The 17724-nt window shown below is 40.3% G+C and overlaps 1 protein-coding gene across 5 annotated transcripts in view; it reads right to left on the minus strand.

Moving 5' to 3' along the window:
- The window catches only part of LOC110835163 (protein similar), a 67134-nt gene that overhangs the window by 30090 nt on the left and 19320 nt on the right, over positions 1-17724 (minus strand). For all 5 annotated transcript variants that reach the window (XM_022075111.2, XM_022075110.2, XM_022075109.2 and 2 more), the window contains exons 2-6: positions 14838-15025; positions 13872-14017; positions 12994-13176; positions 11374-11615; positions 8701-8807 (exon numbers count right to left, since the gene is read on the minus strand). In XM_022075111.2, coding sequence (XP_021930803.2) covers positions 8701-8807; positions 11374-11615; positions 12994-13176; positions 13872-14017; positions 14838-15025 — 866 coding nt within the window. The remainder of the gene's footprint in view (positions 1-8700; positions 8808-11373; positions 11616-12993; positions 13177-13871; positions 14018-14837; positions 15026-17724) is intronic.

Raw genomic sequence — 17724 nt, forward strand, 5'->3', positions numbered from 1 at the left:
AATAGCGTCACCATTTCAATATGACTTAATAGTCTGGCGAATGACCCACAGCAGGGAGGAAATTACGACACATCAGCCTGACAATTCTACCAGCAAAAGCGGCATAAGTTCCAATCCTGCCTCGTAAATTAAAACAAAAACCAAGCTAATGTAAAGATCAGAACAGTAAACGTATATGAATTTGCTTAGAGACGATCATTTGAGCTAATGCATACGATGTTAAATTTGTTGACTATAATTTCAAAATTTCGCACCGTCGTCTTATTTGTAACGAGGATCACGTAAACAATATTTCACATATAATAATTCCGATATTTATTTTCTGTAAATCTCCATACGCAGTTTCACGGGTCGAGTACCAATGGCCGTCAATTCGAAAGCGCTTCCGATAGAAATTCAATTAACACACGACATTTCTGAACCCTCGGTGCCAAGCCACTACTTAAAACTACTCCATACGATTGAAAAGTCATTTTTTTTGTGTGAAAATGCAGAATGGCATAAACATCACGAGAACTGTTACTTTTATTTTTATAAACAACACATAAATCTTCCTACTTTCAACAAAACCAACATTTCGCGAACAAACTGCTTCAAGGAAATGTTACATTTATTATCCAATATAATTTTCTTATCGTTTCTGTAGTTAAAACTTTCGATCTTCACATTTCAATTATATTCCCCAAAGATCAGTCTATTATTAATTAAATTAATATAAATTGTTAATAAAATCACTGGAAAATACGCCACAAATACACACACACATTTCCAGTGCAAACCACAAACAGAAGCTGAATTACGTGAATTTTGTTCCATTTTCCTCTGCCAACATGACAACAAAATAATTCCTACCATTCGAAATTAGTGACATCTGGCGGTAACAATGTCACACTACTATAAACAAACGCCGCACGACTTGCTCGGCGATAGCAATTTTGACAAGAGTATTGTTCGCCAAGGACCTAATTAAGTCTGTGCTTCGTACTAAGTTTATCTTTGGAAAAGACAATACTCTTATATTCTTCTGAGCAGAAAGGACAAGTGTCCCACTTGCTTCAGTGCCAATAGCGCGCATGGGTCAACAATATACCACTTAGAATTGTAAGTACAATGAATATGCCAGATACAATGGAATGTGGCGTGCTTGTTAAATACGTAAGATGCCTCACTCAAAGTTCGCGAAGGAAACCAATATTAATTGAAGACTGCTCACATTACAGCATATGTTTTTCTACCACTCAAACATATAGCATTGCTGCGTAGCATAAGTCGGACTTCACTCAGCCTTTCAAGGTTCAAATTGCACAGAATTCGTGTGTACCTTTCTTTCTTGGGAAGTTAACAGTACTCACACATTAAAAATATACTCGCCACTTGTCATCTTAATACACTACCCTGTACGCAAAAGCCCGCCACTCAACCCTATCCTGAGACCGACGAATCAAATCCACACTCAAAATACATTTTAATATTATCATCCCATCTACGTCTAGGACCAGCGAGCGGAGTTAAACCACATTCGATATTTTCACTAAGCAACCTTGAGAAGCGTCTAAACAAATCACTCCGTCATTCCGTCTGGATGCACGACAACTTCAAAATTTATCAAAGAATTTTTACGAAATTTTAAACCGAGAACTTAAACTAAAATTTACTGAAACATCACAATTTTTTGTTATAATAAGACATTAATAACAGATATTTTGCATAAAGACCTGTGTTTCTCTTCTGCGTGGAAGTGACCGACTGGGGAATCCGCCGCCGGGTGGAATCCACAGGTAAAAATTCAAATTCGTTAAAACTTCGAATAGCAAACGCTTATACTTATGCAAGTCTGGAGTACGATGAATTTCATTTGATACCCATAACATTACTCAAAATGATTCTGTTGTTCTTGGGACAGAATTTTAAATACCATCGAGTTTATGCGTGCGCGTTGCTCTGTATACAGCGTTTTAAACTCTTCGCGACTTACAAATAAATACTCGATTACAGCAAAGTAGCCATTACCAGTTACGTAACCGTACGGAAGCATCTAATTAACTTTTAAGTAATCAATGAGACGTGGAATTACGACTCTGAAACAGGCTCCACAGAGACGTACTGCTCGAAAGTGGTTTAAGACAGAATTCAAACAGTGCAGGTCGAATTAACGTTCCTTCACGTGACTACCGCAGTTACTGAACTAACACTAGCTTGTAACGGAATGATAAGTGACCTGAACATGTTCCCTTTCAGACAGGCTTTCGTCCGACACAAGAACTTACTTCCACAAAAAATTATTGCGAAATACACGTCCCAAATACTTGTATGCTATTCAAACAGGACGTGACATGTGATCAACACACCATAACCAAGTAACGAACTTAAACCTCCAGGGAATAAATTCCTTGTCAAAAATCTGCTTAGGTTGTCAAAAAATGCCTCGATTTTTATGAACACCCCCCCCCCCCCAAAAAAAAAATTAACTAGCGTGTTCGTAACAGATCGCCACCATTCCTTATCCTAAGTCACACTAATCCAGACCACACCATTTTCCAAAGATCCATTTCAATATTATCCTTAGATATCCAAACTCGGGTTCGATTCCCGGCGGTGCCCGAATTTATAACTTGTGTTGGGCAAGGCCGTGGTCTAGGCAACACGGAGTTTTCCTCCGTGGCATCCCAACAAATACTCCATTCACACACAGAAGAAGGCAATGGCAAACCACTTCTGGATCATCTGCCAAGAACGTATATGAACAGGTCCCAGTCCGAGAAAAGGATGGAAGGATCCTGTTCATATGGACCTGTCGTCAGACAGAACACTAAATAAATATATAATAATCCAAACTCGTGTCCCCCTACAGGATATCCGACCAAAATTATTAATGCATTTCTTATGTCTCACCTATCCCATTCTAATCCTTTCGACCATCCTAACGACATATTTATCTGAAAATGAATTAAGATAATATTTAAATGGAATTTATTCTTCAGGTACATTCGTACTTTGCTGTAAATTTCTGCGTTAAATATTACACAGAAGTCCTCTAGTCGCTTTTTCGCGTAAGCATCAGAACTTTCATCCGGTCACTGACCTCTCTGATCGTCTATAAACCCGACCGGTAGTCCGCCCGCGTCTACATCGTAATGGAGCCCATCTCAAGAAATGAACTCGGCTTCCAAATGTTAACGACACGACACACACACACGCAGAAGCAGATCCAACGACTTGGCAATAAAAAAGAAGACATTTTATCACAGGCTCTCTTTTATCGTATTTCTTCAGTCTCTGTATCTTCCATTCGCCCTCGACACTCGACATTTTGTCAAAATTACACAGAGATAACGAGATCGTTCGAAGAAGGCGAGCACAAGAAAAGAAAATCCCCCGATGAGAATATTCGACAAAATGGCGGAAGTAACAGGACGATAGAACAAAACCGTATACTGAGGATCTCCATAATTCGTACTCTTCATCAAATATTAAGGCAATCTAAATCCAACGAAGTGTCCAGCGACGAAAAAATTCCGAAATTAACCAATCACGTGACTCTTTACATCCGAGGCTATTTCCCGTTACTACTGTTTAATGGCGTTTGGAGCATTTCCGAACGACGTGTATTTACATCAAATTCTGAGGAAGTTTACTGTTAAAAACTTTTAGACCCATCCGCCATTTCTGTAATCAAATTCGAACGTATCCAAACCGCGATTGATAGCTCTTACGCAAAATGGTAATCCTATTCCTAACAACCCCCCCCCCCACCACCTGTTACGTTAATATTTTACCCTTGCTAGTGTACAAACATTAACATTAAATCGGTTAGAACGCTGGCCTTGTAATCCTGGGGATCTCGGGTTCGATTCCCGGCGGTGCCCGAATTTATAACTTGTGTTGGGCAAGGCCGTGGTCTAGGCAACGCGGAGTTTTCCTCCGTGGCATCCCAACATTTACTCCATTCACACACAGAAGAAGGCAATGGCAAACCACTTCTGGATCATCTGCCAAGAACGTATATGAACAGGTCCCAGTCCGAGAAAAGGATGGAAGGATCCTGTTCATATGGACCTGTCGTCAGACAGAACACTAAATAATAATAAATAAATTCCAGCACAAAACACTGTTAACAAAATTATTATCTCTAACTAATGTCTTGCATACTTATTAAATAAACCATCACTTTAAGGGGATGAAACATAATCTACGCTAAAAGCAATGGTGAAGGTTAATTAGGCCTACAAAATTGGATTAATTCTGTTAATGAAACAATGCATTCGACGTTAAAATTGTTTGTTCGCGCTGTCTTACCACGAGCTGACCTCTCCAAGAAGGCACACAAGATACAGACACTTCGTGTTATCGAATGACCTGCAGCGTAAAAGAGTTGCGAGGGTTTGCGGGTTGCAGGCTGCACACCACCGGCATTCAGCTTTTAAGTTTGATCTCGGTTGAATTCAGTGAATCTCTCCACTCAAATCGTACCAGAAGATTGGATTGTCTACAGCGGAATTGAGGACGCGGTCGTAAAAGAAATCTCCAAATCTGGAGCGGACACTAAGCAGTAAAGTTGTATTTTCCCCGCGAGGGATGCCACGTGCTACAAACTGGGGGTCGTCGCCCTCCAACCCCCCCCCCCCTGAGCCCTTTTCAGACCCCCACCAACTACCCCTTGCAAACGGGGAGGGGGGTATGACCCAAGAAACCCACGCGTAGCAGCTTGTGTGACAGCTACATATAATTTCATGTTACCGCGCATGCGCATATAAGCCACAACAGTGATGCTCCCGGGTTATGGGACAGAAGACAGGGTTTCGATTTCTGATTCCGACCACCGCGTCCACAACGGCTCGTAACTTTGCCCGAATCATTTACCCTCCTTTAAATACACTACAAATAAGAATCCGGATCTTACAACAGAATCCTTAAAGAGAATTAATAAGACTACGGGCCTACCAACACAAGAACATTACCTCTGATGCTGGAAACAACATAACCTAACTTAACAGCCGTTTCACTACTGCACATCACAACACTACATATGTCCCTTACGCCAGTCTTCACTTTTTTTTAATATTTTTGGAATGAAACACTAAAATTCGATGTTTATTTGCTTCTATAAACGCAAGTGTTAATTGTCGGGAAAAAAAACAAGTGTGTTACCAATACTAAAACACGAAATTTACTTGGCACATGACATTAAAAGTCTCGTTCTGTTTCTTTCCACTGCCTCCCTGATCCTATTGGTACAACAACATTTCAGAAATATAAAACAAGCGAACAGCAATTTCCTTTTCAAATAATTTAAATTCAACATAAAAATAAGCAAGGGTTCGCAAACAGAGCTGTAAGAAAATAAGGTTTATGTACAAATTCCAACATTTATTTTTGATGTAAGCATCGTTAAGTAACGTTCATTGAATCACTTCGGAGGTTTGCTTTCAAAGAAAGGCTTTGTACACGCTGAGATGTGATCTTGCACTCACTCGCTACATAAATGAATTTGTATCGGCTGATATTTTATTTCAATGACAGTGCATCAACTGCAGAGTTTATTCAGCTCCAAACAAGACAAGACAAGACGGTGAGAGATTAACTGATAAGAGAGAGGGAATTAAGCCACTTCAAAACACTGGCATCACTGCTGATACGAATGAGGAAAATCAAGAATAAGACCTCATACTGCCAATTCCGCTGCACAGATTAGATTCACGTATCTCCTGATATTGTGGACTTAAGACCACTCTCTGGTAAAGACATTTAAAGTCGCTGCAAACCGCACTGGTTACACGCGACTGTCAACACAATCAACAAATTAAACCGCAGCCGAACTTCACTTAACCTTTTGAGGATTATTATTGGCCACTTTACTGGTCACAAACACTTCTGTCTCTGGTTGCATACATCTCAGATTAACATCCTTTATTGCCGCAAGAGGGTCATTCTGGCCAGGGAATAAATGACGCACTAATGCGAGGCAATAATCATCATATGCTCTGGCAGTCTTCACAATATACAAAACACTTCGTCTATAAAAAGGCCATAAGAAATCCAGTATGTCGTACGTTAAAATAACCAACCCAAGTTAAATGTTAGTACAGGTAAACCTCGATTTACGCCGGGGATGCGTTGCTGGACGAACCGGCATAAATGGAATCGGCGTAAATCGAATCGGCGTAAATGGAATCGACATAAATTGAATCGGCGTAAATTGAATCGGCATAAATGGAATCGGCGTAAATCGAAACTCTTTTTATAATGTAAATCAATGGGAAGTCAATGACATGCGTTCCCGGCACCCAAACATCGATGACTTAAGTTCCTCAAAAATTGACTTCGCCTTATCCGCGATAGCAATTTGAGTCAAGGGAATGTTTTTTCGATTCATGTCATCCACCCACAGCGACAGTAATTTCTCCATTCTTTCTAAAAGTTTACTTCTGCTATAACTCACTTGCGTTGCACTTACTCTCGTAGCCTGTTGCATGGACTGTTTTATTTTATATGAATTTTTCATTATGGTGGTCTCAGTGGAAGGAGGCAACTTCATACCTCTGCACACATTTCGACGGGTATCACCACCTTCTAGTCTACGAATTACGTCCATCTTATCTTCTAACACAATAGACCTATGCAACTACTTAGCAATGAGTGCAGAGGTGAATGTATTTATAATTTTGATCCAAAATCAGCAATGTAAGAATTACGATTTAGTATAAGAATCAGTACGAGAAACATTGTAAAACGTTATAAATAATAGTAAAAAAAATTTTTTTCACTCTTTGACTTGCTGGTTTCAAAAGCGGCGTTATTCTGAATCGGCGCAAATTGAAGCGGTGCAAATCGAGGTTTACCTGTATATGGAACCAAGATCACGGTAAAGAACTTTCAAGCGTCATAAAACGCAGTAAATTTATTGGTGACCTGAGTGTCTATTAGCTTCTCATGAAGGATTTTGTAACTTAGTTTGAAAGATAAAACTGCAGGACTGTAAAAGATAAAATGATAACTTATCATATTAATTTATCTTAAAGCATATAACTGAGTAACAAGGAAATAAATCTGTGGAACACTTGCAAACGCAGGTATCTGAATTTAGACATTAAGACATCACCGTGACCTCGTCATTCGAGTGTTGAATTGGCGGAGAAGCCGGACCATGAACTACGATACTACAGTGCCAATTTGGCAGACAAGACAAGACATCGGCAGAATAATGATTTGCAGGGAGGAGGAGGGTACATACCTAACGGTACCATTCGGTATACAACACATCCCACAAAGGGCAGTCATTTAATTGAAACTGAGCCCCTGTGCTATGCAGATGGCAGTTCAGTGCTTCAGATATAACGACGACGCGTAGAGAAGAGCTAAATTAAAACCGGCATAAACATCTCTCAATGATACAAACCTAATGACCTGCGAGACAGACGAGCATCTGACACAAGTACCACTTAGAACCCCATGGGTCATATGAAAGAAAATTACGTAAGCAGAGGGCTAAAATCATTAAGACATGATGACACAGCAACAACGTGAAAGGAAGCCCAAAACACTTGAAGAATTGCTGAAAGACGTGAAACCAAGATTTTGGTTTCAAAATGAATATGACTGGTGAGAATAACCAGATGTAAACGCGTGTCCATATCATGAGTGGCGTCCATTTCGCCAGCTGCTGCCAAATTCGTATCAGGAATAACACGCTTGCGTTAACGGTGCCAGTAAGCCTTTCGTAATTTTAACCGATCTAATAAAAGAGTCGCTATTCCATGTTTTTCAACAGCTGCCTCGGTTAAGATTACCGCGAGCGCCGTTACCTCGGATATTGGAAGTATAACGGGACGGTTACGGTGTGTCGGCTACACGCGGATTTCACGAAAGACCGTGATCCGTTTAGGAACGAAGTACTACACAACACTCACTAAATTCAGTACATCCATGAAATTAGTGAGGTTAATTAAAACGTGTCTAAAGGTAGACAGTATATATAAATATTCATCTAATGCAATTTATATTCTGAATTGTCTCAGAACAGGAAATGCTTCATTGCCGCTGCTTTTCAACTTTAACTTTAAATATCTAATCTACCTTATACGGTATCAGTCTACGGCACTTCCTGTTCACGCTTCTCGCATGTAGTGACATACGTACGTTGTTATCGAATTCACGCGTCAGACACTCTGTCAGACACAAACAGCAATTACAGACATTCTCAGACTTAAAGTGTAGTCCCCTTTCAACCACGGACAATATTTTCCTGATTCGATCCAAGTTGACAAAACCAAAAGTTCGGTAACAGCCAGGGTCTATGACGGACCGGCAATCGGGGAAGGGGCCGTTCGGTTACGTAATTTAAGTCTGTCCGCTTTCTATTGTGCAGGAACTCTTAGCTTCAGCGGACATCGCACCTCATCATTTGCGCTCATAAAGTTTTAAGATGTACGTTAAACAGATACTCCAAGAGCAAGAACAAATGAATGTGACGAGGAGTACGCCAAAGCAAAAGAGATACGGTTGGCAGATAATCACTACCCTGCAAACTCCGTTCATCACGACAAAGTCTGCAAAACTGGGAAGTGGCTGTGTAAAGAACTACGAACGCTCAAGTTTAAAAAATGCGACCGGTAAACCGCAAACAATCCGATAACTATATATTCTCAAAACCGTGGTTGGTGAGGAGATACTACAAAGTATACGATAAACATGTCTACTCACAGCTTTTGAAGCCTTTTTCAACAGCCTCACTGTCCAATGCGTGGTGATATTCGTACACGGATTTCCCAAGTAGTTCCTCTGGGTTGTAACCAAGAAAATCTCCAATTCTGAAAATTATTCACATCCGTAAGAATCACAATTACATGAATATATTAAAAGTATAAAAACAACTTTCAACTTTAAAGAACTGCGTAATATAAGGTAATAATTAATAAGCTTACTAGTATCTTGTAACCGCAAATTATTACAGTTCTTCCAGTTTGTCCTGAATAGAAAAAACAAAACTCGCATCATAATCTGTCCTTCTGTCATCTCCATTTTCATTCTTTCCTGCTGTATTTATTTCTGTTCCAATATATTTTCCCCTCACTTCATTTCCTCAATGACGGCGGCTACCACACGGAGTACCGTTGTTCAGTTTGAGGATAATAAAAAGAAACTGCAGGTTGTGTCACCTTTATTAATCGGCTACGCTGATAAGCCTCGCGGAATCATCGCACATTCCTGAGTCAACAGTCAACTATCTTAGTAGGATGCATAAGCAGACATGATCCATCTACTGAACGAGTAATCATCATCCGAAATTCAAACCCTTACTGCAATCGGCTGACGATCGAAGCAAACGACCTTAAGCCATCTTCCAATAGTTCAAAACTGTCCTTGAACCTGTGACGTCCATCAAACAACTTGGACAAGCAATCCGTCTGTTCGCCATACACACAATATAAAACATCCGAAACTGTTTCCCTTAAAATTTTCTCAACATCTGGAGAAATCTCATGTTACCACGTTGCTCAATAGGATCTATTCCGAAAGTTTAAAATCATTCGTGTCGTACGCTCTCGAGGTCCCAACACACGTGCCACTCTAATGACAATTAAACAATTCCATTAATCGTGTGCACAGGGCACGCACGTCTCAACACGCACAAGCGGACGCCAACCTATTTGCCACACTGTCATCATATTTATTTATCTAATATTTATTTTAATTACTTTGATAAGACCAAATAAGATACGCTTAATTTCATTTTCCGAAAGCAAGGAGACATCATGGTTCGGTCAACTGATGCCACAGTCCACTACGTTCAATCTTTCATCATTCCAAGGATGTACGACGACTTGAGAATTTCTTCCAATTTTATTTTACATATGTGTTCCCTTATTTGTGTCTTCCCTCTGTTTCATCTACGCGAAACATTTCCTTTAGCATCCACAAAAATTATTAATTTAATTACAGACTTCGCACTTTAATTTATATTTCTAAGAACTCGATTCGCATGCTGTCTGCATTCCAAATATGCCGAGTAAAGTCTCCTTCGGGCAGGAGCTTCCACGAGTAGCGTACGGTACGTCATCTGCTTGTCACAGAATCCAAACATCAAAACTGAGTAGTCGCAGTATTTCGATAAATTGCGCTCCGCTCGTTCGTAAATTCATATTCAAATACATTTCAATCCTTAAACATATCTAAGCATTTTTATTGTACGAAACTGCTAAAATAGAGCGGCTACTGTTGACGATATGAAAATATCAGATGTAATACTGAACACGTAGGTAAAAAGATATTAAAAAGCAGTAGACCAACAAAGTCAATGTCACAATAAAAACTTTTTTTCCCAACCTTTTGACTTCTGGAAGTCTAATCAATACGTTAAGTATTTCTCGAAAACATCGGTTCCCATCTATAAGACTAGATGGTGTCATAACCCAGAATACCATAATTAAAACCTTCACTATGAAAACCTCATATCTCAGACAGATCGGTCTTTGTCGATGTTACTGCATTATCATGATCGTCAAGATAATTTTAAACCAGTACCAACCATTTAGCATTTAAAAGTGTGACAGACTTAAAATATTTGGGAACAGCAATAACAAATCAAAATGATATTCATGAGGAAATTAGGAGGAGACTAAATTCCAGAAATGCTTGCTTTTTCTCAGTTCAAAATATTTTGTCTTCCCGTCTGATTTCTAAGAACCTGAAGATTAAAGTATACAAAACAATAATTTTGCCTGTTGTTTTGTATGGGTGTGAAACACGGTCTCTCACTCAGAGGGAGGAACACAGATTGCAGGTGTTTGGGGAGGATATTTGGGCCTAGGAGAGAAGACGATGGGGCATGGAGAAAACTGCGTAATGATGAGCTTAAAAATCTGTACTCCTCTCCCAGTATTGTCAGAGTGATTAAGTCGAGAAGAATGATATTGGTGGGACATGTAGCGTGCATGGAAGGGACAAGAGGTGTGCACCGGGTATTGGTTCGGATGCCTTTGGGAAAGAGACCGCTGGGGAGACCTAGACGTAGATGGGAGGATAATCTCAGGGAGATAGGAGTCGAGGGAGACTGGATTTTGTTGGCCCAGGACAGGGTCCGGTGGAGGGCTTTGGTTAATTCGGTGATGAACCTTCAGGATCCGCAAGCCATCTAGTTGGTTGGGTCCACTATTTGGGAAGCCTGAGGGGAAGAGACCGCTGGGGAGACCTAGACGTAGATGGGAGGATAATCTCAGGCGGGATCTATGGGAGATAGGAGTCGAGGGAGACTGGATTTTGTTGGCCCAGGACAGGACTTTGGTTAATTCGGTGATGAACCTTCGGGTTCCGTAAGCCATCTGGTTAGTTAGTTACCAAACATTTAGAACCACGCCACGTCCAATGCTGACCTACCTGTCATCAGCATATGTAAATTTCATATCCAGGCTGTGTTTACTGAGAAAAGTTTGATGATCTAGTGGTATCTCTATATTTGAAGGATGTGGAATGGGTTCTCCAATCGCCACTAGGCAGTGCTGGTGCTGCTGCTGTTGCTGATTATTGTTATTTTTGTCACTTTCAGCACCACATTCTGTTCTGACTTCCTTCTTGCACGAAGAAGGTGATGTGAGGACATGACCGGTACAGTGAATTACCTGCAACGAAGATTTATAAAATAAACATAATTTAAGTGGTTATAATATTTTCAATCAATGGTCAAGTTAAATTTCTTGTCTTTCGTTCTGACTTTTGCATGTTGTTTTGAAATGCTGACATAGTTAATCACGCAGGAGTCGTGTCAATTGCAGCGGGGCAAGCGGCTACCAATTACACTTATGTAATATCCTGTGCTACAGAAATAAGTGCAATTTGATATATAAAATGTTACGTAACAAGACGCTTGCAGACAAGCCTCAAGTCACAACTCCAACAGCATACCATCCCCAACCCACTTGTCACAAGGTCAAGGGATAGTTTGATAGGGGTGTAACGAGTGGCTCCATCTCATCATATTTATTGTATTAACCACGCATGTCAAATACTAAAAATTTATGTTCCCCTTATTCTAAAAAGAGTAAATGAAAACTTCTGTACACAAAGGCTCATAATTCATTTTTCCAAAAGACAGAGTAGATCATGAAACTAAACCCCTTTGGGGCACCCCCAGGTAACGCCACCAACGCCTGTTCTTAACCAGGATTATTTAATGCCCGGGGTTTTACTGCCCAAGCCCTTATCCAGGAATGTTTGCTTCACTGGGACTTTGCCCCCCCCCCACCTAATACTTGTTGCTCCAGGGGCTTTGCCACCTGTCCCCTGCCTTGGACACCAGACCTGGACACCCCTGTGCAACAAAAGCCTTGCATCACATTAACGCAACAGTGGCCTAACATGAAGTAGCACGAAAAACAACCTGGGTTCGTGCGACTAAGGATAGGGGCCAGTGGTGGGAACCTTCGAACGCGGTAATGAACCACGAGTTTTCACGCAAGGCTGAGGAGTCTGACTAGCTGACACTCGGTTTCTCAAAAATGACTCTGCTCCATGGACTTATACATACGTCTCTGGTTACTTCACAATGCCGTACCACCGCAAAGGTTACGTACCAACGAACCAGAAACTGCAGAATGATTATGATTTATCATGGAGAAATATCATATTTGCATCCTGGTGGAGGAACTGAGGAAAACCATTAAAAGATATCTAGTCAGAATAGGTGGTTCCCTATTACTATTTAAAATGACAAGTAAGAAACATTACTACTGAGCCATTCTCCTCCGCCTTCTCATGTTACCTGAAGGGCAAAGTCAGATAAATCAATTTCACAGCCTTGATCAACTGTCCGCCTGAGACCCGACGCATTTATCAGCTTAAAATAATGAAAAAAAAAGAGAGCCTGCCGATTCGCATCAGCGACTTTTCAACACAATGGGGATACCAAAGAAAAGAACTGCATATCTGCCTGGACAATTAACAGTACCTGCCGGTACAATACCTAAATGATCATAATATAACGCAGAATGATCTTCTCACCTTGTACGTTGCTGATTTAAGATTTACATTTCTGCCCTTGCTGGTCAGCGTGCATTTCATTCGAATAAAAAATGAACGAGGAATGACGGGCAGCAGAGGTGACTTGATCGACAAGATGTCTCTGATCTCATCGTGGTCACACGGATGACTGAACTCATAAATACTGTGACCCATCAAATCAATCTGTAATCACAGAAACATTATACATACAGAATTTAACATAAATTTAAAGCACATTGTAATTATGTAAGACTTGATGTTCTCACAGCGGTGAGTATGAAGATATCCGTCTTCTGGGTTATTGCGCTGTGTAGTCTGGTCGATGTTTACCAACGTTTCAGAGGTCATACTGCCTCCGTCATCAGGGCCCTGATGACGGAGGCAGTATGACCTCTGAAACGTTGGTTAACATCGACCAGACTACACAGCGCAATAACCCAGAAGACGGATATCTTCACATTGTAATTATATTAAATATAATTTTTCTGCCTGCGATACAATCTTCTCCCAGTGGTGAAGTTGTCTCTGGAAGTTGTCCTTTATGTTACGCTGTGTGGCAACACGACCCAGAGGATCGACGACGGCACTGCCGCGCGAACGCAAAATCTCGGCTACCGCACGCCAGTTATTATTAACGTAAAAAATAATTTCTATATTATGATAGACATTACAGGTCAGTAAAGTTTACAAAGCTCTGGATTAAACAACCATGACCACTGGTTTTTGAGTCTTTTAGGTAATGAAATAAAATTTGGCGTATCTAAGTCTCCCATTTCAAACGCTACAACATATCAAGACACGCAAATGGTGACTGATGATACGGAATCTATAGACTAAGAAGAAAAGATTGTGTCTGGTTCCTGTAAGACATTTCATACCTGAGCGATCCCAAGATACTCATTGATATTCTCTGAAAGGAATATCATATCACCATCCGCAGATACTACCAGCAGAAAACCTTCAAGCGCTCGTAAGAACAGTGGGTCATTCGTCGAGTCTAACTTTGTCTTGCACGATTCCGGAACTGCAAAGAAGAAAATGATACTTAATCCCATGTATCGATTTCTATGCTTCTGTATTCGGCGCCACTTTATCAAACCTACATGACTTTCATTATTAAGGTCAACAAGAAAAGGCTGCTGATGCCTTCAATTGATATACAAGGTTTTAATCTTGAAACAAATTTGATTTGTTTAAACGAATCTAAAGCCAATGCTGTACTACTAGCCTCAAGCTAATTCTAAATGAAAAATAAATTAATATATCTGCAAGGAGCTATATTTACCTTTCCCCCCCCCCCCCAAATGCCTACGTAACATGTAGTGAGATAGCTTTATTTTACTTTACGTCTTTTAACTTTACCTACAAATTAGATTGTATTTTAGCACAGTGTGACTAAAAAATATGTACACGTAAACTGTACGTAAAAGCGAAAGGACAGAAGAAACACCAAACATCAACAGCATTATGTTCCAAATTGTGTCATAGTGCAGAGGGGGTCTGCAGTGGCCGCGCGGTCTGAGGCGTGGGCCTTGTGCCGCTTGGTCCCTGGGTTCGAATCCCACTCAAGCCATGGATGTCTGTGTTGTGCTGTCCTGTGTACAGGTAGAGGCCTTGCGACGGGCCGATCCCTCGTCCAAGGAGTCCTACCGAATGTCTATATATCGAGCCAACGTAAAGTTGGGAACCGCAGTGCTCAGGCACTTGAAGAACGGGTCGTTCCCAGTATCCCCAGTATCCCATAGTGCAAACTCATCTCACAGAGAGCTACATACTAAATAATTTGAACATTGTTAAAGACCACGCCAAGTTTTCTTCTAGCCTGAATTGAAAGCAGTACTCACGCAAATTCAAGAGACTGCGAACTTTGAGGTATGAAATCGCCAACCGCATAATGGATGCCTTATCCAGTTGAGACACGGTACTCTGAGGCATGGGCAAAGCCTGCGCCAGATCCGTGAAGATCTCCGTCTCCCGACAGCGACGGAATCGGGCTGCATCTCGCGACTTCTCCTTGCGTTTCTCTGAGTTTCTGAAACAAGTAAAGAAATTCATAAACCATGAGCAGTAATACCAAAATTTCTTTATGATTTTTCCTGTAATCAGCAAATTATAATTATCATATTGATTATGTTAATTTATTGGGTAAACACATAAATATCATAAAAACACAGAATCTCTGATGAACAATCATAAATGCATCCAACGAAGACACTGACAGCACTACATTAAAGGTGGAAAACGGTTGTTACAACGCACTGCAGTATCTTCTGTTGGTGTGTGTGGGTGTGAAACTTGGTCTCTCATATTAAAGGAAAAACACAGCTTAGTGACGTCTGAAAATGGGTGCTGATAGACTATTTGGATGATGTAAGAAGGATGGCTGACAGGAGGCTGCAGAAAATTAAAATCTGCATAAACACAGCTAAAATTCTGTATGAATTTTCTACAAGTTAACAACTGCAAACTTAGTGACAGTGCAAAACTGTCGAGATTGTATCTGACAAATTCAATACAGTCAAAATCTGTAACATTGGGAACTATACACAGAAATTAATCACTAATTGGACAATTAAATTTCTTGCTAAATTTTCCACATATATTAAATCATTTGAAAGAAAATAATCCTCTTCTCTAAATAATATTTATTATATTATCACGACTCCTTCCACATCCCACTGCCATTTGACTAACTTACAGATAAATGAAATGTAATGAAGATGTATTGTTTCACGGCAGCAAATATAAAGATGGCTGTCTTCTGGGTTGTTGTCCTGTGTAGTCAGGAAGAAGTTCCAACATTTCAGAGGTACTTGCCGCCATCATCGTCATCATTCTGGAGACAGCAAGCACCTCTGAAATGTAAATAAATTTCTACCAAACTACACAGGACAACCACCCAGAAGGCAACTATTCGTCTCCAAACATCACGTTTTCTTTTTGTGAAAGACAGTAAAAATATTATAGTTACAGCGGTACATGTACCAGATTCAACCAACACTCAATAATCCTAGCAAGAAACATCCTCTGCTTTCTAAAGTTGGTGTCACTTAAATACACAAGGTTAAAAGTGAAACTACTTCGAAGAAATACATCTCCAATAAAACATAAACAAAGCTGCTTAAGAAATTCACTTCTGGTGTCTCAATAATAAGGAAAGGAGGAGAATAAGACACAGAATGTCTACCAGCATTGGTACATCTGGTCATGTGATAAGGAATGCAACGTAAAACAAATGTGCATCCACAACGGTTTCATATTTAGGAATCCGAAATTTTAAACATCAAAAAATCTTCAGCAACCCCCTATTTAAAGACCAGTCAATTCTGAAATAAGATGGCAATACAATAATTATTTTCCCTTCTGCACACAGCATCAAAGAATATCTACTTTAATTTTTAAATGACTGTACGGTAAATGAACCTATCGGACAAAGCCGTGTCCTGGATTACTAATTAACGACCTAAGTGGGAAATAAGGTTGGAAAGAATTCTGAAACAAAAGCCAAGGCTCGCCATACAGGAACACAGAGACACACTGCTTTTATATGCATTTAAATATTCATACCGTTTGCTGCTTCTCTGACGAGAGTTGTAGCATTTAATAATAGACACGTGAGGATTCAAAACAAACAAAGAGCATTAAGATTCTATAAAAAAAAAAGGAATTTCCTGTGCAGATGTAATTTTACTGATTGCTACCAAAAATTATAGGTCCAAAGGACAACTTAATTTTAAAATTCATAGAAGTTACTCATCAAGAAACCTAAACAAAAGCGTGTTCTATCGGAGAATGACAAGATCCAGAAACACGAAACAGACAGTGAAATAATAATGAGATGTAATCAATGGCAGTGATGAAATCTGTAGAAAGTTTAGTGCAGCTACTTATCATCTTTGTTTCTGCTTTGACTCCTCAGCAAAATTTATTTTATCAATCTCACAACAACAAACTTGACGAACTTGCTTATAAAAAGGGAATATACTTGGCCATGTATCATAGGGAAGTTGAGTTATTTCAAACTACAGCTGGTGGCCACATTACAGAACCACTAACATTAGTCTCCACACCAGAGCACCTCTCCCCTTAATAAAAACCAGTTACTACATATTCATCGCCCTTATGACGGAGGCAGTATGACCTCCGAAACGTTGGTTAACATCGACCAGACTACGCAGCGTAACAACTCAGAAGACAGAAATCTTCATATTTTTAATCGCCCTGATGACGGAGGCAGTATGACCTCCGAAACGTTGGTTAACATCGACCAGACTACGCAGCGTTAACAACTCAGAAGACAGAAATTTTCATCGCCCTGATGACGGAGGCAGTATGACCTCCGAAACGTTGGTTAACATCGACCAGACTACACAGCGCAACAACTCAGAAGACAGAAATCTTCATACTAAGAATCGCCCTGATGATGGAGGCAGTATGACCTCAGAAATGTTGGTTAACATCGACCAGACTACACAGCGCAACAACTCAGAAGACAGAAATCTTCATACTAAGAATCGCCCTGATGACGGAGGTAGGATGACCTCCGAAACGTTGGTTAACATCGACCAGACTACACAGCGCAACAACTCAGAAGACAGAAATCTTCATACTAAGAATCGCCCTGATGACGGAGGCAGTATGACCTCTGAAACGTCGGTTAACATCGACCAGACTACACAGCGCAACAACCCAGAAGACGGAAATCTTCATACTCTGATGACGGAGGCAGTA

The sequence above is a fragment of the Zootermopsis nevadensis genome, unplaced genomic scaffold, assembly GCF_977971745.1.
Source record: "Zootermopsis nevadensis isolate Lab colony 2312 unplaced genomic scaffold, Znev_1.0 Znev_ptg000008l, whole genome shotgun sequence".
NCBI lineage: Eukaryota > Metazoa > Arthropoda > Insecta > Blattodea > Termopsidae > Zootermopsis > Zootermopsis nevadensis.